The sequence below is a fragment of the Vicia villosa genome, linkage group LG4 (assembly GCF_029867415.1).
Source record: "Vicia villosa cultivar HV-30 ecotype Madison, WI linkage group LG4, Vvil1.0, whole genome shotgun sequence".
Taxonomy (NCBI): domain Eukaryota; kingdom Viridiplantae; phylum Streptophyta; class Magnoliopsida; order Fabales; family Fabaceae; genus Vicia; species Vicia villosa.
This window is the reverse complement of record NC_081183.1, coordinates 169724647-169746507: the sequence shown is the minus strand read 5'-3', so window position 1 is coordinate 169746507 and position 21861 is coordinate 169724647. Positions and strand designations below refer to the sequence as shown.

Below are 21861 nucleotides of genomic sequence, written 5' to 3'. Positions count from 1 at the left end.
GTCAACCGTTTTACAATCAATAGGGTTAAATTTCTCATTTCGTCATTTCAAAAAAAAAAATCATAAAATTTTTTTTATTATGATATAATACTCAGAAAAATAATAGCCTAAAGAACCATAATATGCTAACATTTTCCTTATTTCCGTTTTAAAGAAAATCTACTCGTAAAAGAATATTATATTTAATTCAACTCAAGTAAAAAAAAATGTGAGAAATATCCTTATTTAATTCAACACAATTATAAAGGGTAAACGTAAATTTTTAGTTACTATTTTTTTTTCAAAAGAATTTTACTTTTATATTCTTTATATTTAATATACAATTGTTTTATTTAAAATTATAAAAGATTTAAAAATAAATTTTAGTTAAAATAGTAAGATTAAAAGTGTTAAAAAAATAATAAAAAACTAAGTATAAGATAAAAAAACTAATTGAAATAATAATTGAAAAATAAATTATAAACTAATAAAATAAGATATAAACGTGTGATAAGATCATTGTCAAATAGTTTTTTTTTTCACATGAACTTATAAGCTCAAAAATATGTAAGTCAAACAGTTTAAAAATAATTATAATTTTATTGAAAGTTAAAAGTGACAATAATTTTTAATATTTTTTTATAATGTATATTGTAGGAGGAGGTAATACAAAGCACAAGTAAACGTGTACTATGAGATGGACTGGGAGACCCCTCAAAGTCAAGAAGGGTGAGTCGAGTGAAAACATTAGACTTATGCGAAAAGGAACCAACAATCCCCTTTAAGAATTTCAATCTGACTATTTTGAGTTTACATGGAATAATTTACCTTCCCTTCTAAAAATGACAGTTATAGTCCCTTTACAAGACAACTATATAAGTATAATCTATAAATTAGTGAGCATTTATTTCCTTTTATCTTAATGACATCAGTTATGTAAAAGCATTTTAGAGGGGGCAATTTACAATAATAATATCAGTAAACAAGGAACTAACAATGTATACTTAGTCAAAAAGGGATATACAAATTAAGCTGCAGCATATAGAGCTCTTCCAACTGCCTGTTGATTTTACTTGTCCTTGCTATTTCTTGTGTAGTTAGAAAATGATAATCTTGACTGTGGCTGAAAAAAATCAAATGGTGTTCCTGGTCCGAAAGATCTTCTCGTAGAATTTGGAGAATCTGATAGCAGAGGTTCAAATACAGGATTTCTGTTTTTGGGTTGTGCTATTGACAAGGTAGAAACATCTTTCTCCATAGATCTGAGCTGAGGCTCAATGGTGGCAAGAGACAAAATTGGTCCCCCTACACGTTCAGCCTGCTGAAGTATATTGATTTTGCTCGATTTATATGTATATCTAAAATACTTGATGGCTAGAATTGGACCCATCCCAGCTGCAGTCATGAGCTGCATCGTAAAAGAATTATTTGTGAAATCTCACGAACTAACAATTGAAACAAGAACAAGGAAATAATAGGATTATGTTTGCTATGTTTGTTGTTAACATTTTCAGTTATTACAAAAATGTCACTACATTTTCCCTTTGCTTTTTGTTTAGAAAAACTTATAAAGAAAATAATAAACACGGCAAAATCATGTATGCATTCTTCATGAAGGGAGTGAAGATCATTCCATTGATGGCTTCTTCATGAAGGGAGTGAAGATCATTCCATTGATGGCAAAAGATGAAGAAAGGTACTTACAAATATTGTTATCCAATATGATGGTTGTCGACACAACCGGAACATAATTGTATACATCCCTGACGAAGGAAGAGCACTAAAGATCCAGTTTATGACATAAAAGCCAGCCAAGTTGCCCCATATAGCAAGATGTTGCAATATTGTAAATGAACTGCAGGCATCAAACATAGGTCAAACAATCAAACCATATAATTTTTTCCAGCAGGTTCAAGCAACTAACATACTTTCTAACTAGTCAATCTTTTCAGGTTCTGTTACCGATTAAATTACATTTGAGATGCTTAAATTACACTACCTCTCTCCTCTAATTTTTAAAATTACACTATTTCTCGATAATTTAAAAAATACACTCCCCTCACCCGAGGGATAGAGAGTATTAATATTACATAATACATATTCATCACTCCAGTAAGGAGAGTGTAGTTATTAAAATTAGAGGGAGATCTGAGGAGGGGGAGGGAAGTGTAGTTTACTAAGAAATGTCTAACCAAAAGAAAAAGCATTTTCATTTAAGAAAGGAAACTAAAAACCTAAGCTAGTTCTTTTAATTCATTACTCTCAAAATTTGGGTTGGGCCTAACTCATCCCTACAAAACCGGCTTGTAAGGTGAGGATTGCCCCCACTTATAAACACAACACAATATCTCTATGCAATGTGGTACTAAATCCGCCCCTTCAAACCCAACACAATGAAGGTGTTGGAGGCTGCGATGAAGGCAAAGGCAAGCCAAATGCCGCAATTAAGGCAGAAATCCCAACAATTACTAACAAAAAAGCATCTAAAGCTGTACTAATATATAAGCTTACTTGGTCTCCATTGTTATTACAAAAGCCTGCAACCATATACAACCAGAAAGTGCAACCATTGAAACCTCCTCCATTTCACTCTTATCATAGGCATATGCATGTATGCTTATTATAAATACAACTACTGCCTGCAAATGACAATCAATAACAATGAGGAACTATACTGCCATTAAATGTTCCCGAAATTAAATAATAGATTTAGGGCAGAACTTATTCTATTTTTCAAGGAACATTTCACAATTCACCACTCGAGACGATAAGCTTATTAAGAATCAGTAATTTATAGATATTGGTTATCATATATATAATTTCGCTCATAAGCAACACTTACATGGAAGAGGGATCGCCCAAACCATCCAGCAAATGTACTGGGATTTAGAAGCCTGTTCCAATACTGATAGTTAGTTTGATGTTCACCAATGAAGTTGTTATATTGAACACAATTAAATAACATCTTTACACTTTGGTTTGTTAAAAAGGATTTTCAGCTGTAATAAATTTTGATTGCTGTCATAAAATGCAGCTATCAATATTTAAAAAAAATATATGAGAAGCCTTGGTAGAATTTTAAGAAGTGAGAAAAATAGCAGCAAAAATGGCAAACCTTCCTGCTTGGCAGTAGAATAAAATTTGAGGATGGCGGAGCACAGTTTCCTCACTAAGATCTTTGTCAAGCACACTGACCAAAACAGGAACACTAGTGTAGAAAACATTATAAGCCATCAAGCTAACAGAATTGAAGAGGCTGGTTCCAGAGACGCCTGAAATAAATGAAAAACTGAAATACAATAACTTGTCAGTATTTTAAAAGTTTGAGAATAGAAAGAAATTGAAATGTACTTGTCGTAATCAAACAACAACCACAAAAGGATAGAGAGAAAAGAAAAACAACACGCTGTTAATGTTTACTTTTCTGAGCAACTTGAGTGGGATTTTGTGTACTTTCATAATAAACAATTACCCTGGACTTCTGGCTAGGACATTGTTGTGTATGTATATGTATGTATACTATTATTATATATTTTTTTGTATTAGTCTCATTGATCAGACCCATAGTAAGAGCTTGTCTATATATTGAGATCAGTGCTTGTACTCTTAATACAATCGAATTAATATTCAGAATATTTTTCTACATGCATCAATAATCGAAATAGTTTACGGTTTAATGATGAAAAGAAAAAGGAAGGCCGTTGTTGGTAGAAAACTCACAAGATTTGGATGAAGCATATCAATAAGGACTTATAGAATGAATATTGCGAGAGAAATGCTGTACGGTTGTATGAATACCGGCCATGGACCAAAATCAATCTCTTTAGGAATCTAAACTCTGCAAATTAACAATAGAATCATAATATCAATTACTGAAATCTGGTAGTTGTGCAGATAAAACAAGAGAAGCCGCCAATTTGCCTCATACTTCCAACAAGAGAAAAATACAAGCTTTCAAAAGAGTGTTGGATCAAATTATTGTAGCTAGTAAGAATAACATGGAAAAGTTATTTGTGATACAGAACAGTAACATAAACTGAACCATATACAAAGGCTTACTTCCAATGCTGTAATCAGCTGCTCTTGCTGCCTGCAATCCTTCTCTGCCACTTATGCCCACACCAATATCTGCTTGTTGTATCATCCTTACATCATTTCCTCCGTCGCCAATTGCCAATGTTCTATAATCACATGATTTTAATATCTGTACAAGCTGCATCAAATAGTGGTATACAAGTCACACCAGTGCCTAAATTTTTTGATAAATTAACAGAAAGAATATAGACAGCAGTATTATGATCCCCACCAAGAGGAAAACAAAAAATATTTTGTTTTGTCCTTCATCTTCTAATAAGTTAATTAAATAAAACCAAGATAGGACAAACCTAGAATATAACAGAGAATAGAAACTTAGAAAAAATAAATATAAAATATAGCTTCTTAAAACAAGACCGAGCAACATAATTTTATAAACCAGTACTGTTGAAAAAAAACACCTGTGCTTTTTGCGACGGTGTCACACGACAGCATATAGCAGTCCTTGACAATACTGCCAGCTCCGTGAAAGCTTTGCGGTAGTGTTTAAGTGCTATCTCAAGAGCCCATCCATCAACAACAAAAGCCACATCCTGATTGACCGAGCAGAACAGTGAAAAGATTAACTTCAAAACTTTTAAACTATCCTGATCTGAACTATACTTGTTTACTAAAAAGAATGTTCTATTCTGAACTATACTTGTTTACTAAAAAGAATGTTCTATTCTGAACTATACTTGTTTACTAAAAAGAATGTTCTATTCTGAACTATACTTGTTTACTAAAAAGAATGTTCTATTCTGAACTATACTTGTTTACTAAAAAGAATGTTCTATTCTGAACTATACTTGTTTACTAAAAAGAATGTTCTATTCTGAACTATACTTGTTTACTAAAAAGAATGTTCTATTCTGAACTATACTTGTTTACTAAAAAGAATGTTCTATTCTGAACACCGCAATGAATGCATACAATACAAGAAGCATTTCACAAAATTTTATTATTACTTAAGATTGGAAAATAAATTTAGTAAATACGAGAAAGACAGAGTACCACGAGCAAATAATAACATATCCTCCAAGGTCCAAAAGAAACCACAAAACTCAAAAACCAGAAATGAACAAGAAAAAGAACATCAAGTAAGCAAAGCTTCCCAATCACTGGATTCAAAATTGATACAAAGTAAGCGTACCTTGGGCTCTGAGGTAGTTATCCGCATTGTACGAAGCACTCTTTCTAAACTTCTGCAAACTTCGTCTTCTGTTTTTCCATCAATTAGTAGAAGCTGTCCCTTCGGTTCTATGAATTTAAAGGGGAGGAAATTGAAAAAGGCTCGGGAGTGTGGCAACCATAAATAAAATAAAATAAAATAAAAAATTCCCAAGAAAAATGCATGACATTGAATGAACAATAGTAAAATTTAAAATTTAAAGCCACATAAATACTTAATATATGTCACATGTCTTAGAGATGTGTTATTTACACAACTTTAGTGATCCAAAAATTGGTGAGAAAAAAATGGAGAGGATCGTGTATCATAAAGGGGTAGGGTAAATAAAGAAATGATGTGAAAATATTTAATGGGTAGTAAGTTTTTGTAATCATGCAAAGGAACTATGTCAAGTACCATATCAGTCAGGGAGAGGCCAGGTGTTCTTTGAGGAGGCGTGTATATCACCCCAAAAGTTTAAAATTTCTTCATTTTATATATAATTTGATTTTGAAAACAGTTTATTTTTAATTTAATCACTTCAATATGCTATTCATTCTCTTTGGCTACCCCAGTTAAAAAATCTACTCCCACCCTGCCACGGTTAAGGAATTAGACAGGTTTACCATTTATAAGCTTCTCCTCAAATAAATGAGACAAAAGGAGATTTGTCACGTAAACACATATATATAAGTCCATTTGTTTCTACATATAATAAGAGAATGGTAAGGCAACCATAGATCATATTGAGACTCTTATGTAGCTTGATTCTTTGGACAGACACAATAAGATTACTATTTACATGACACATAGAATAAAACTACAATGTTTGCATGATCACTAATGTGCACTACCTGGGGAAATGAAATTACATGACAGTGCAATTTGTATTGCAGTATTCTGTTTGTCTCCTGTTAGCATCCAAAAATTTATTCCAGCTTTCCTTAGTGTTTCTATGGTTTCAGGAACTCCATCCTGAAAGATATCAAATAAAAAAGAAATGATGGTCATCACATAAACACAAGGGAAAGTCCTACTTTAATTTTTTTTCCCTTTATCCCTTTAACTATCTAAAGAGATAGAATTTCGGTAAAATTATAGGATTTTATAATTACGATCTTAAATCAGATAACAAAAACAGAGGTAAGGACTATCTTAAAATAGATTGCTATCAACAAATACAGCATATTCACCTGTAAGCGGTCTTCTATCGCCGTAACACCAAGAATTTCCAAGTCATGTTCTACTCTTTGGCAGACCTCGGCTACTCTCCACTGAAAATCATATTAGACTAAGAAGACAGGTTCTTTTACATTATATAAAATCAGTAAAAAGTGTCTCCTTTACCTCTCTATCAACCAAAGCGCTACTGGCTTCTTTAAACATCAAAGACCAATCTTGATATTCATCTTTCTTTAACTCACGCCAAGCCAAACATAGTGTACGTAATCCCAAGTGAGCATATTGTTCCACAGCATCAATGAAGTGACGGGTTTGCTGCCCTGCAATAAGTAATAGTGTCAGTTGTAAAACTAAATAATGGCTCAACAAATGTGGGTATCACAGTAATCACATTCTAGGTAGTCCACTAGGTGTTTCAGTTCAGTTTTGAAACATTTATCAGTAAAATTGACCTGATAAATTTGGACAAAATTTCAACATATGAAAGCAAAGTTTTATGAAGAATGTCAAGAAACCCGTTATAATGATTTGACCTTAACTGGTTTGCTCTAAATTTGATTTTTGCAATTTTTGGCAGAACTGTTTGCATTGCATTATGTAAAATATAACCAAAAATATAAGCATAGATACAGAGTGTGTTAGTCATAGTTATAGCAAATGATGCGTGTGTATGCGTGCGCGTGTGTACACGTGATGTAGAATAGATAGATACACAAACATGGGAATATTCATTGGTAAGTTAAGCAGTGATTAGAAGTCCGAATCAAATATTTAATTTTGGGTTTCATTTAACTGTTATCAGTTATGTCAGCTTTAAAGCTATCCAATTAATCTACCTTATATGATAAAGTTTGATTGGACTTGGATTAGATTGGCTTGGTTTGTCCCAATCCATGTAAACAAGGTCACAGAGAAGGAACAAGAACCAAAATAAAAAGGGACAGTTAAAATACATCACCATACATAGCATAAAAACTGTCCATGTAATATAAGTCAGATTGAAAAGAAAGAAAAAAAAAAGGAAAAGATTAAAATAACTGAGAAACATTTAGCATCTGTATTTGGTAAGGATATAACAAAAGGTGGTTCCAAGTTCTAACAATAAGGCATGAGAGACAAATCTTGATAGCTTACTTCCTACTCGACTGAAACCACTTTAACTGGATCTAAGCCAGCATGGCGCCGATTCATATGAATAGAAGAAAATTATAATGAAGTTGGAGGAGAAGGTACTATCAAACAGTCGTGATATAAATTGAAAGAAACATCATATGTAAATAACATTTGATTCTCTTAAAATTAAATAAGCAAAAACGAAAACAAATAAAATAAAATAAAACAAACCAGCACGAGCATATGGAAGAATAGCCTCATCTGCTCCTTTTGACAGGAGAAGGATCTTTCCATTTTGGCAATCTTTCAACACTACTGACATTCTTTTCCTATCAGAAGTGAACTCTAAGATCTCCAGGACTTCATACTGAAGTATAGAAGTGTTGAACTTGACTTCTGAAATATTAAAGAACGTGATTATATGAGCCCAAGTAGCCAACTAATTAGCTGTGCTTCCAAAAGAAATAGCAAGTAAAATGTACCAAGAATGTTTCCACTTTTATTGAAGAAAATCATATGCAGCTGAGCAGCAGCCTGAACAAGAGCATCTTCATCCTGAGACTGTGCCTTATACAAGATATCTCCAGTTTTGCTATATGCAACAGTACCAGAAACAAGTATGAAACTTAAAACGTTTATCCTCAAGGTTTAATAAAATTGTCTTGACTAAGAAATATGCCAGTTTTGACAGTTTTCATATCTGTGGCCTAGCAAGGATGAAGGCAGAATCACCTTCGTGTAGGTATGACAGTATTACATATTGCCATAATTGTAAGAAATAGTACAGCATCAGAAGAACCACTGGAAATAGCATTAAGAAGCTCTACATCTGCATATCATATCGCAGGATGTCATTAATCATGCAGGTAAACTTGCATTCCAAAACATAGCATATCATAGGGTCATTATTCAAGCAGGAAACTTGGAAACTTGCATTCCAAAACAAATATCTTGACATAGCATTCAGGGATCAAAGAAAAATATCAATGAGTGCAAGCATAAATATCTATAATTTATACAATCTTTCCTGTGCTACATTCACTCCTGAATGCCTTAAGTTCCTCATTATGTTATAACTTATATACCATAACCAAACAAATGATCAAATGCATTGTAGTAGCAGCTTAATATTTCTTTTCAATTTCTTTCCAGTAATGAAAAAGCGTTCTAATACAGTTACTATGTAACAACGATATACAAGTAAAGAGTTTCATAAACCACACACCTTTCAATGCATCTCCACTCTCATTTCCATAGAAAATGCCACTAATACAACATCTTCTAAATATCATCTTATTTTCAGTCAGGGTGCCTGTTTTGTCTGTCAAAATGTACTCTACTTGTCCAAGGTCCTCGCTTATCGCTGTACTGTCACATATGACAAACATAACTCATAAAAAATGTGTTAAAGACTCCAATTCATCAAAGTAATTAGAAACAGGATCCTTCAGCCACTCACTTTGTTGCATGAGATGGAATGCTAGTCTCTAGGTCAATCATTTGATGGTCCCAGTCAATAAACTTTGCATACAAGCTCTTCATTAAATCCAGAGATACCTGTCAGAGATGGAACAGTTGATTGTATCAACCTTAGATATGGTCACACTTAAAATAATCCAAAATTAAATAATGACTGGTATTAGCATTATTTCAAATACTAACTTCTAAAAGAACATAAGTTTTTATGACATCCTTTTATTTAGTTAATAAGGTCATCAATGTTCTTCCTGCAAAAAACTACCACTCAATTTCTTTTACTACGGTTGTTTTTAAAATGTGAATATAAATGAAAAGCATGTTGAACTATATAATGGAATGCAATGTCAAAACCTGTAACCAGTGGCTCACCTTAATTGAAATGGGTATCATGATAGAACAAAGAAGCTCGAACCGCAAAGGGATTACCAATAACTCATACCAAGGGCCTTCATGAGGGTAAAGAACATACCATTGCTTGAAAAAGAAAAGGAAAAAAAACATGAGGGTCTATCTACATGACTCAAAATCATAACATTTCAAAACATGGGAACTTCAAGAGAATAATAACAAGCAGGTAGTGAAACATGGCATAAGTAAACATACGTAAAATAGGGGAAAATATTTGAAAGATACAAAATTAAAATGAGGCAAAGGAGTATGATAATTAAATCCAAAATTTAAAAAAAAAAAAAAAAAACCATGAAGGATGCATATTGGTACCCTTACAATTGAGTATATATTTCACGTGGAACAGAAATGAAGTAACAAGCAAGCCAACTTAGTCTTACTAGAAACAAAAATAAAAATAAAAATTGCAAAAGATGCAAGCTCCCTCAATGGAAGCACAACTAGATGAAAGGATAAAATAGCAAGCACTACAAAGATTCCAAAAATGACTCAACAAATCCTAACAAGGATAGGATTTGACACAATTGGATAAGAGATTGAGTTCTAAATTGTGACATACTTTTCTTGCTTCTGTGTCCTTCCAAACATTACCCGCTATGCCAAGAACCAATACAACAACAATTTGGAATATAAATATAGCACCAGTCAACTTGTCGATCATGGCATCCATAGCAGTGAGCTTTGGTTCTGGGATACCCCTACTCATGCCCAATTTGGTTTCGTTTCCTGAAGAAAACAACATACCAGATACAAATTTAAACTTGCTGAAAAAGTATATGATTTTAAGAGTTTAATATGTAATACATGGACTTGCCTGTATAGATAGCAACTCCACATGCCCACTCAGTATTTCTCAAGTAACATGACTGAAGAATTGTGTTTTTAATGGTTAAAGGGCATACATCATTATCAATAAAAGGGGGGTACAAACGCACGTTTGCATCAAATCTCATGACGTCTTTATCTGGACTGGGACACTCAATTACACCCTAGACACATGCACACACATACAAAGAACAAGAGTAAGTAATAAATGGTCATACATAATTACTATTGACAGTAAACTTCAAACAGTTCTACAAAATATAGTTCCTACGATAAATAAATCTTGCCTTAATTTTGTGTAATAGTTCAACATCAATTCCCATGCAAGCAGATGGTATGACCCGCGTCTTCAAATCAGTTTCACCATCCAGTGCAGAAGTCTGGACATAATGCCATATCGTAAAGTCATTGAAATGTACACAATGAATTGTGTTGTTCTTTTCCAAAAAATAGGAAATATAAAAGAGTGCTGGAGGAATCTTTATTGCAATGCCACACACAAGTAGAAGACCAGTTTTTAACATGAATCATGACGTAGTTACCTCTATATAGCAAACTCCTTGGGGATCAGACGTGCCAATCAAAACAAGGTCACAAGGCACTTCATCATTTTCACGTAGCCATATTATATTACCTACATGAATATCCTGGGCTTGAATCTGCAGCACCGTCAATGAAACCCCCACCAAAAACTAGTTAAATTTACTGATTAAAAGGAACACGGTAATCATTTAAAATGAGAAAGAACACATCACTCTTACTACCTCCAACATTGATACAGGCCTACAGGGAAACACCTATACATAATTCCTGATATTTCAAAAACCCTAACATATAGCTTATGCAAAGAATTTGGATTAAACTCAGTAAATAATACCGAAATGAAAGAGTACCAATATCTTCAAAACAAATCAACAGATTATCCTTTTATAAACTAAAAGACAAAATGAAGGATAGTTATTGAAGACCAACTACAGGAAACTTAAGCTAAGTTCTTTTTAACTTGTTTTACTTCTGGGCTGCTTTGTTTTTAGCTAAATTATATTTACTTGAGTAAGCTAAAAAACAAAACAAAACAAAAATATATTTAAGAAATAAAGTATGGTTCTCTTACAAGTTTCTTGACACCTTTCCTAACAACCCATACTTCCTTCTGATTTGCCTTTTTGTCTGAAAGATATCTATTGTAATCATCCCATGCCTCTTTTGATGCAGAGACTGCAAAAATAAAGATAAGTGGACCCCATGTACTGGCAGGATTTACTGGAGTAATGAGAGGCCATAACTGCAAGCAAGCTATCAGCAAAAAGTACTGATTCATGAACCGGCTGAAAAAAGGGGGAAAATCAGCTGGGTTAAAGAATATTTATATTCATTAGAAATTTGACACACAAATTTCCCACCAAAGCAAAACTAGTTTTTTCTTAAGGAAAATATATGTTGTAATCATTAAAACACTCGAAGATTGGTCAATATAAGAAATTAAAATAAGGCTGGATCCCTGGAATCTGAAATGGGTTCCATTAATGTGAAATTAAAACTGTTCTAATCCTCTACATTTATAAACACAGCTAATGTTCTATTTTTTACTTACATCTTCACTCTTTTAAATCATGTTTCCCTAGTGCAAACTATATGGTGCATGTCCAAACTGAGGATTTAATCAAATGAATTTTCCCTCCTTGCGATCAAAAACCTTTGTTGATTAGTATCAGTAAACCAGTATACCAGGAAATGAAATCACACTAAAAACACTTTAAGGTGTGCAAAAATGCCTATGTGGGTGCATCAATGTTGTCGTACTTGCAATGTAATGACAATGAGTAATAAGCAGCATCAGAAGAAAATTTACCTGAATTGTTCCCATAAATTTTTTGGAAGAAAGTTCAATAAAGTATATTTTCTATTTGATATTCGATTATCACAGTAAAGATCATGAGATGACTCATCATCATCGATGTAAACATAACGCTTCATTGTCGAATTCTGAGCATCTAATTGTGGATAGATAGATATCCTCTACACCTATATTGCAATGCTCAATTAGAACAATTTCTAAAAAATCTCAAACAGGCATATCCTGCAACCAACAAGGAGATAAAAATCAGTTTCAAATATATATCACGATCTCATGAAAAATAGATGCAGGGGAAGAATATCATCAAAGATGATTAAAATAAATTGGGCATCTCAATAAGTAGCATACATGGTCATATTAAACTTTGTTTGGATTGACTAATGAACACCTCATTTGAGCTTATATGACATAAGCACGAGTCAGGGTGTTTGGGAGAACTTATAACAATAGTCTATGGCATATACACAAGTTATTTCCAACTTATTTTAATAAGTTCTCTCGAATAACTTGTACCAAAAACAAAACAAAAAATTACCATATTTTCTCTTTTGTTATTCTTGAATTATCTAACTGCAAAATGCTCTAAAGAACTCCGCGCACAATTTAGGATAATTGAATTTCCTCCCTCTTTGACCACTTTTAGTCTCCCTATAATATTCCTTTCATGATTTAAATGTCATTCCTCAAGACTTTCTTTGATTAATTTAAATTTCTCCTTCAAAACGAACCCATCTCATCCAAATAAATTGAACAATCGTCATTTCTTAATGACAAACTCTTTATAACCCATACAAACAATCCAACACACGTAAAGGTGTATGATACCAATTCAACTAATCCACAAATAGATAAATAGGACAGTGATCTGACAAACTTGAATCAATTTTAACATAACATTATATTCCACTTTATATTTATAATAATGATTAATGCATTAAAACTTCCAAATAATTAATGACAATTTAATAAAATACTATTAACTTTCTTTTAGTTATTATATATTTTCAATATAAAATTATTAAATAATATGCATAAAAAACTTTAAGGATGAAATAGCATTAAAAATAATCCAAAATTATAATAACACTGTCAAAAAAAAATTGAAATGAAAGTCTAACATCTTGTTTTGTCAACAAAAAAACATTACTATAATAATTTATCCTGGATGGGTCCAGCCGCTCCAAAAACCCAAAGCCCAACGAAAAGCAGACATTGACGAAGAAATATTTAAATCTGAGAAACTCGTAATTCATATGATTGAATCGGAGCGAAAGGAAGAAACAAGAATCATTTTCACATGGGTATACTCTCTCAGCATCCAAACCAAACACATAATATTTTAGATGTTTTGCTTACAGAATCCAACTTCAATTGCACTTAATTTTATGTATTTCTTTTAATTTTAGCAAATTCGTATACATTCTTCCAATTTCGTCGATATATCTTTACCTATGCAAGAGGACTTCACTCTTAATTTCATTTCCTCTCTTATTAGAATGTTTTAGTATTACAATTCGTAATTAGTTGATATGGATGCTAAAATAGTTCACAAGTGTCATTTCATAATATTTCCTAGTGAATTTCTATATATCACGCTAAACAAAACAAACAACTGCAACACGGAAATTCTACAGATTATATATCAAATTGATCTCAGCATAATAGTTCATCCTCAGTTCCTTATTGAAGTTTCATATAGATAACGCAGTTTAAAATAACATCATAGATCCATTAATCTAACAAAATAAACAATTCCCCGTAAGTTTCTTCACCAACAATCAAAGTGCAAGGATAACGAATTGAAATTGTTCGTCACTGATGCTCGGAAGAGTGAATACGAAGCTTCATGAGTTGATTGTGAAAATCGAAAAAAGGATAATAGGTTCATACCTTGGATCTGGTTCTTCGAATTGCGGATGGATCGTGTCTCCGATTATCAGTTGCGTGTGGAATGATGGTGAATTTTCAGTATTTTTAGAACCGTGTAAAACCCTCTCGGTGCTATTCGGACCCTCTTATTTGTATTCGGTCTTCGCCGATTAGTCCAACTTTTTTATTTTATAAGATGAGCGCAACTCTCTACTGAATTTCCTTTTGTTTGGAATCATGGAATTGAATGAAATAAATTTATATTTTATTGTTTGTACTAATTAAAAATGAATGGAATTGAGGGATGAAATGTATTTCATTATATTTGTTATTTTTTTATTCTTCAATTTGGGTGGAAGGAGAAAATCATTTTATTCCATCGTGAAGTACCTAAATAATTGAATAAGATCTTTATTTCATTTCGTTACACTCACTTCATTCCACTTTGTTTCGCTCCGTCTATTTTAATATATCCAAACATAAGGATTACCTGTCAAAAAAAACATAAGGATTACTACTTAAAGATTTCTTTCACATCTTAGTAAAAAAATAAAATTATTCTTATAATACGGAAATATACGACAGAACACAATTCATTCATATATTTTAGTTATTACTGAATCAGACGCCAATTTTATATCAAAAATTAATACGAAAATGTATCTTTGTATAATTTAGGAAAATGCACCTTCGAACGCGTTTTTGATCAAAAATTTGTCAGACTCTTCTCATTTCTCATTTATATTTTATTCTCTCAAAACCTCTCAAAATCTCTCAAACTCTCTCAGCTCAATTTCAAGTTTCTATCATCAACAATCAATCGATCAAAGAGTTCACCATCAAATTCGCATTTAGTAAGTTTTTATTTATCTATACATTTTTTATTTCTTTATACATTTGTAAAAATTGAGCAATGTGTTTGATAGGTTATGTAATATGTAGTTTATATAGGTTATTTAATTGACCAACATGGTGTTGAATAGATAGTTTAGAGGGTTAATACCACTTTACCCACTAGCTCTTGGAATATAGGCGAGATTCGGTTTAATCCCTATAAAAAAAATTGTATCCCCCTTGAAATGTAAAAAATCAATGTCTTTTGCCTCCTAAGGGCACTAGTTACCCTCTGTAAAAAAAAAGTTTTTTATTTATCTCCCAAATTCAGTGTTAAAATTGTACGCTTAGGGGGGAAATTCAAAAAAAAAAATTATTACTGGGAAAAATCAAAAAAAAAATAGGGAAAAATTAAAACTCGCTACAATGACAGGGATGATCGTATATCTAATCCTAACTTAGATGAGCAATGTGTTTTGAGAAAGTTAGTTTTCTATGCATTTCTGCCATTTTTTATTTTTCCTGAGTTGCAGATTAATGCGATAATGCATTTTCATACTTGTGCTTTTACCCCGCTCTTTTTACTGGTATTTTTAATAAATTAAATCACAAGTTTTAGTTCACTTAATGGATTAAACTCGAAAAAATCCTAAGACAATTTTTGCAGAAAAATACAACAAAAAAGTATTTGTAATAGGAACTTATATGTTTGAATATTGACAAACTGGACATAAACTCTAATTGAAACCATGTATAATTGCTTTGGAAGAAGAAAATAGACAAAAGAAAAAAAGAAATGAGGAATTGGCGTATATATAGCCACAAGGAGAAAACTTTTCAATTTCCCTCTAAAAATCTGGATAAGCGGCATCTCGAAATAAGCAGTTGGCATTTAATTTTTTGAGAAAAAATTAAATTAAATCATTTCTTTTAATATGATTTAAATTTATGGCTCATGATTGTCCTAGGAAATCAGAGTGATGATGACAATCTGCATGCACGTCCTTGATGTGATGGTTTGGAGAAAGGTGGTCTTGATGACTATGATGTGTGCAGACTATCTTGAACAGTGTCGAGCAGTTACTAAAAATGCCACCTTTCTTCCCTCTCATGCATATGATCGAAAGTGGCATTTTTTAGGGCATATGTTAGCTTGAAATTTTAGCTGAAGGATTCGATAGAGAATGATAATAACCAAGTTTAAAAATAACTAAGTATGAAGAGACCCAATCTTCGAAACACTAGTCACATTGATCAAGATGGTTTGACTAACTTATTAGGTTTGGTTTGAAAGAGTCTCAGGAACATATCCACAATATTATGATCACTATCTCTTCAAAACATGTCTAGAGTCTCAGGAACGTATTTTATTTTTTTAACTTTTCTTAAATGCTCTTTGATTTGATTTGAAGATATATGATAGTCAATTTAAAAATCATAAAATAAATGTAAATACATTAATGCTTGCTTAAAGTAGTTCAATGGCATAAATATAAATCTCAATATAAAATTCATAACCAAACAGTTGAAGACAAATAACAAATTAAATAAAGAACTATAAAATATATCATAAAACCAAATCTCAACTAAAAGAGTAAAAGTAATTAAAAATACAAAATAAAAATTTAAATCCTAAACGAATATTATATAATTTTTTGTCACTCATACTTCTCTTACACATACTTATATAGAATCCACTCTACCAAAGCATTTGTAGAATCTTTTATAGACATCAATAAGATTTTGTTATTTTCATCTTTAAGCATCTCTAAAGCATAACATAATCAACTTTAACACAATCTGGAGGAAGATGATGAGGTTTTTGAAAGCATTGTTAGGAACATTGAACCTAGATATCGTAGCTGCTTTGAAGCTGAGAAGGAGAAAATAATCAGGATCCCATGAATATTGGAACATTAAATATTCGGGGGGGCGGAAATTCGTCTAAGAGAAAATGAATTAGTCAAATAATGGTGAAGGCAAAGGCAGATTTATGTTTCTTTTAGGAAACTAAAGTGAAAAAGATGGAGGAGTTCGTTGCTTATAATTTATGGGGGTCTTCGGATTGCAATTGGTCTGAATTAAGAGCTGAAGGGCTATTAGGGGGCTTGCTAACGGTATGGAGGGAATGAGTGATTGTTCCAATTTCTAGTTTTAAAGCCCATGGAATTTTGGGTATCAATGCTTTGTGGAAAGGTATCAATTGTTACTTTATTAATATTTACTTTCCTTGTCTTATTCGGGATAAAATAATCTTGTGGTTGAAGTTGTTGGGTTGGAAGCAAAGATTACCAGTAGAGGGTGGATTGTGGATGGTGATTTCAACGCGGTTAAATCGAAGGACGAAAGAAAAGGAATGTTGTTGGATTGTAGGAATGATACGGAGGAATTGTCTAATTTCTTGAGCTTGTTGGAACTTACGAATCTTCCATTGTTTGGAAACAAATTTACTTGGATCAACTCAAATGGAAAAGTCAGAAGCAGAACTGACAGAATCTTATTATCTAAAGGAATTATTAATGGTTGGAAGCTGGTGACGCAAGTGTCGGGAAAAATCAAAATCGTTATACTGGGGCCCGAAACCTTTTAAGGTGTTCAATTGTTGATTCGAGCATGGGGATTTTCTTACATTTGTAAAGGAGGAGTGGTGCTCTCGTGTTGTATAAGGTAATGCCGCTTTTGTTCTAAGAGAAAATTTCAAATTTCTTCGCGACATGCTCAGATGGTGGAACTTGAATTTCACTGGGAAGTTGGATTTGAAAATAGAAGATCAAGTGGAGGAATTAAATGTGTTAAAATATGAGGCTATGAGTTGTAGCAGTCAAGTGATTGAGGAAGTGGTTGTGAGAAGAAATCATATTCAAACGGAATTATGGAGGAATCTAAATTTCTAAGAGAGTATGATAAAACAAAAAGCAAGATTGAGGTGGGTTAAAGAGGGGGATAGGAATTCCAAGTTCTTTCACATGTCTAAGATGTATAGGGTGAGAAAAAATGCAATTTTTCTCTACGGTCAGATTCAAGGATGTCGGAGCAGGTGGGGGAACTGAAATGTTTTGTTAACAATTTTTTCAAGAATAAATTTAAAGAGGTACAAAATCCAAGACCTAGATTTGTAGGTGTTGAATTCAATAGACTCTCACATGTGGAGAGGGATGGTTTAGAGTTGGAGTTTTCAAGGGATGAAATTAAAGAGGTCGTAATCAGTTGTGGGGGGGATATGAGCCCAGGGCCTGACGGTTTGAATTTGGCTTTTGTGAAGCGTTGTTGGGAGTTTCTTGGCGAGGAGATTGTGTCTTGCTTGCAGGAATTTTACTTTAAGGAAAAAGCTTCCTCGGGTTATGACTGCAGCCTTTCTTGCCCTTATTCCTAAGGTGGATAGCCCACAAAATTTGGAGGAGTTTAGGCCTACTAGTCTAATTTTGTGTGTTTCTAAAATCATATCAAAGCTTCTAGCGACTGGATTGGGTAAGGTTATTGGGAAACTGATATTTAAAACCCAAACAACCTTCATTCCTGGAAGACAAATTTTAGATGGGGTGGTTGGTGCTAATGAGATTGTGGATTATGCACAAAGGTGTATACTTTTGAAGGTGGAATTTATCCAAGAATACGATTGTGTAGATTGGAATTTCTTAAAAGAAATGATGATAAGTATGGGGTATAAAGGGAGATGGTTGAGATGGATGGAGGGTAGAGCGTTTAGGAGTAATATGTTTGTTTTAGTGAATGGAAGCCCAACTGAAGAGTTTATCATCCTCAAAGGTTTGAGGCAGGGAGACTCATTGTCTCTTTATCTTTTTACTATAGTTACGGAAGGGTTGGCAGGAATGTTTCTTATGGCTGCTCTGAGAGGATAATTCTCTGGTTTTGCATGTAATGGTCATCAACCTTATGATTTTATCCAATTTGCCGATGATACCATTATTGTGGGTGAAGTGACATGGTTGAACTTGTGGTCTATCAAGGTGATTTTCAGAGGATCCGAGATGGTGTCTGGATTAAGGATAAATATGTGGAAAAGCAAGTTGTTTGGTATAGAGTGGAAGATTCATTCCTGCATGTTGCTAGAGATTTTCTGTGTTGGAAATGGGGAAGATTGCCATCCAAATTTTTAGGTCTCATTGTGGGGGGAAATCTTAGAAAAATCAGCTTTTGGAATTCGATTTTTGTAGGTATGAAGACTAAGTTTTCACTATGGTTGGGGAGGTTATTATCGATTGGGAGAAGTGTGAATTTGTTGAATTATGTTATTACTAATTTGCCGTTGTATCATATGTTATTTTTCAAAATTCCGACCAAAGTGGAGTGTGACATTATCAAAATTCATAGGTGTTTTTTATGGCACAATTTGGAATAAAATTCCTTGAGTCTCAATGGTGGATAGATTTGATGGCGTTAGGGGATTTGATCGAAAACACTAGTTTTACTCGGGTTACATTGAGCAGGATGGGTAATAGTGATTCAACTTCGTTTTGGAATATTCAATGGTTGGGACATTGTTGAAGCGGTAAATTGCGACAAGCAATAAAAGATTTGGAAGTATTTATCCGGGAAATTATCGTCTCCACAGGGACTAGTGCATTGAACTGTCGTTCAACAGTTTCCAAAGTTATGAGTTTTGATTGAATTATTTAAAGAATAAAAACATAAAAGTAAATATGAACACAAAAAGAATTTATTCTTCAGAAATAAAAGACTTATCAAGCCTGGTATATAATCGACTTCTCACAAACTTAAACTTATCGACCAGTTACACTCAACCTACAATACTCGTCAATATCATCCGGCATCGCTCACACCCTGAGTCATTTCTAACCTAAAGTAGAGAGAACTACTATATCATCTCGGCGACGATCTCTCAGCACACCTCAACAACACAGCAGACATCCATATCAATCGTATCGACGATCTCTCAACTGACACAACGAACACGAAAGCATTAAGCTTCGACACCCATAAAGATTGTTAGCTCTAAATGTATATCTAAAATTCAGAAACTAACAGATAATCATCGTAGATAAGGATTCAAGAAGTCTATCTCTAAAACAACCCAAATCCTCAGCACAGAGCAAAAATCTAAGACAACAATCAACAAGGATTTGCTTCGCCCGGTGACTCCTTGTTCTTCCACCCGGCGACCAAGAAGCGGGCCAAGGCAGAAGTGAGACCACAAATTTTCCACGCTCGCCCGGTGAGCCAATTGCTCCGCCGGGCGACTCACACCAGAAGCAGCTTCTTATTTTCTTCAATTGATTCTTCTTTTATTGATCCAAAATTGCATCCTTGAAGCTTTATTACTCAATGCTCCACACATGCTCAAATACCTACAAAATGAATGAAAAACTATTAGTTGGCACATAAATGAATCAAAAACTCGATTAAACACAAAATCTACATATTTATGTAATATACACTAAAATTCATCAAAATTGAGGAAAAAGAGAAGATAAGTGCCGCTAAACTATACACAAAAATAACTACAATTTGGCACTAATCAGATATAGAGCTTTTAGATACACATTTCCAAATTTATATCAGATTGTTAAGGAACCTAACAGGCTAACAATAGTATTCATAATACGGGGTGTTAGGAAGGAAATGGTTGGGAATGGACAGTGATAATTGCTTTTAGGTTTTAAATCAATTGGCCAATACTAAATTAACAGGCATGAAGGCAATGTTGGATCGAGTGGTTCCATCTGGTCAGAATAGGGATGTGTTGGTTTGGCCGTTATAAGATTCACATTGTTATTCGGTCATGTCTTATTATGCTAAACTTGTGCAAGACTCTATGGTTGTGGTGGGTGATAGTAGTGCGAGGGCTGTGTTGAATGTGATATGGAATTGAAGTTCCATCAAAGGTGCAAATATTTAGATGGAGATTAATGCATGATAGGCTTCCTACGAAGTTCCAACTGAAAAAGGGGAATAGTTATGGAAAATTGAGATTCTGTATGTGTGTTTGTATGTGATTAGTTGGAGGAGGTTAACCAATTTTTCATTTCGTGTTATTGTGCAAGGGTGGTTTGGAGGAAGATTTTCCTTTGGTTGGGTTTATATTATGTGGAAGAGCTTAATTGTTGTGATCATTTTATTCAAATGGTGAATGTGTTGAAACCGTTAGGTGCCAACAATTGAGTCGGTGAAATCTGGATGGCAGTACCCTGGTGCTTGTGGCGACATCGTAATGAAATCATTTTCAATAGTCTAAGTTTCCACCAGAAGCTGGTTTCCCTAGATGTGAGACATTAAAATCTTATTATTCAGAATTTGAGTCATCATATTCTGATCTTTCATAATCTGAGTCTCAAGCTTATCTTCATATGTTCTTATCAGAGTCAGAGTCCGGTAAATTCTTTGACTAATGATCCTGCACACTTGAACATATGTTAGTGTACCTAATTGTTCATTAAATATTTTGTTATCATCAAAACCTAAGTGATATGGTATAAACTAATTTTCTTCCAACATACCATGTGTATTATTTTCGCCACAAGTATTATTTACAAAAGCAAGAAATATCCTAAATCACCTTAGTAACAAAACTAAATCTTCCTAAAAGATCATTAACAACTAAAACAATAACGACGCCTAATACACAAAAATACATAACGACAAAAACCATAGTCACGCACCCATAAGTCTGATAATAAACCAAACAAAGAAAAGAACATTGTGGTATCACGATGATTTATGTACAATCCCTTCATAAATAATTTTAATTCAACAGTCGTAAAATAGGAGTCCAGTCACAATTTTTTAAAAAAATTCGATTTGAAAAAGAAGGACTAACATGGCTTGATTAAATTTTGTAAGGGATTAAATATAAACCTTTTTTTTTAGTGGCTAATTTGGACTCTTCCTTTTTTGTGAGGGACTAAAATGAGTCTTTATTAGCAATTCAGTCACGATTCAAAAGTAAAAAAAAAACGATTTTTAAAAAAGGTTAGTTGAGGGACTAACATGGCTCGGTTAAATTTTGTAGGAATTTAATAGGGACTTTTTTTCTTAGGGACTAATCTGACCTCTACAATTTTTTGAGAGACTAAAATGAGATTTCACTCAT

General features: G+C 33.1%; 1 protein-coding gene and 1 non-coding gene across 2 annotated transcripts; both read right to left on the bottom strand.

Moving 5' to 3' along the window:
- Positions 1 to 855: 855 nt before the first annotated feature.
- On the bottom strand, positions 856 to 14194 carry LOC131595870 (phospholipid-transporting ATPase 2). Its single transcript, XM_058868374.1, has 25 exons — positions 13980 to 14194; positions 12084 to 12311; positions 11346 to 11559; positions 10774 to 10890; positions 10519 to 10611; positions 10221 to 10395; positions 9966 to 10132; positions 9368 to 9472; positions 8979 to 9076; positions 8745 to 8887; positions 8252 to 8348; positions 8002 to 8111; positions 7751 to 7915; positions 6572 to 6726; positions 6418 to 6498; positions 6079 to 6199; positions 5207 to 5313; positions 4476 to 4607; positions 4039 to 4192; positions 3700 to 3817; positions 3095 to 3268; positions 2822 to 2873; positions 2491 to 2618; positions 1684 to 1834; positions 856 to 1387 (listed from the first exon to the last, which is right to left on the bottom strand). Exons 2-25 carry the CDS (start codon positions 12206 to 12208, stop codon positions 1049 to 1051), a joined length of 3321 nt encoding a protein of 1106 aa, XP_058724357.1. The 5' UTR covers positions 12209 to 12311; positions 13980 to 14194; the 3' UTR covers positions 856 to 1048.
- LOC131600935 (small nucleolar RNA snoR26) lies at positions 13805 to 13914 on the bottom strand. The gene has a single exon (XR_009283537.1). It is a non-coding gene; the product is annotated as a small nucleolar RNA snoR26 (small nucleolar RNA).
- Positions 14195 to 21861: the final 7667 nt, after the last annotated feature.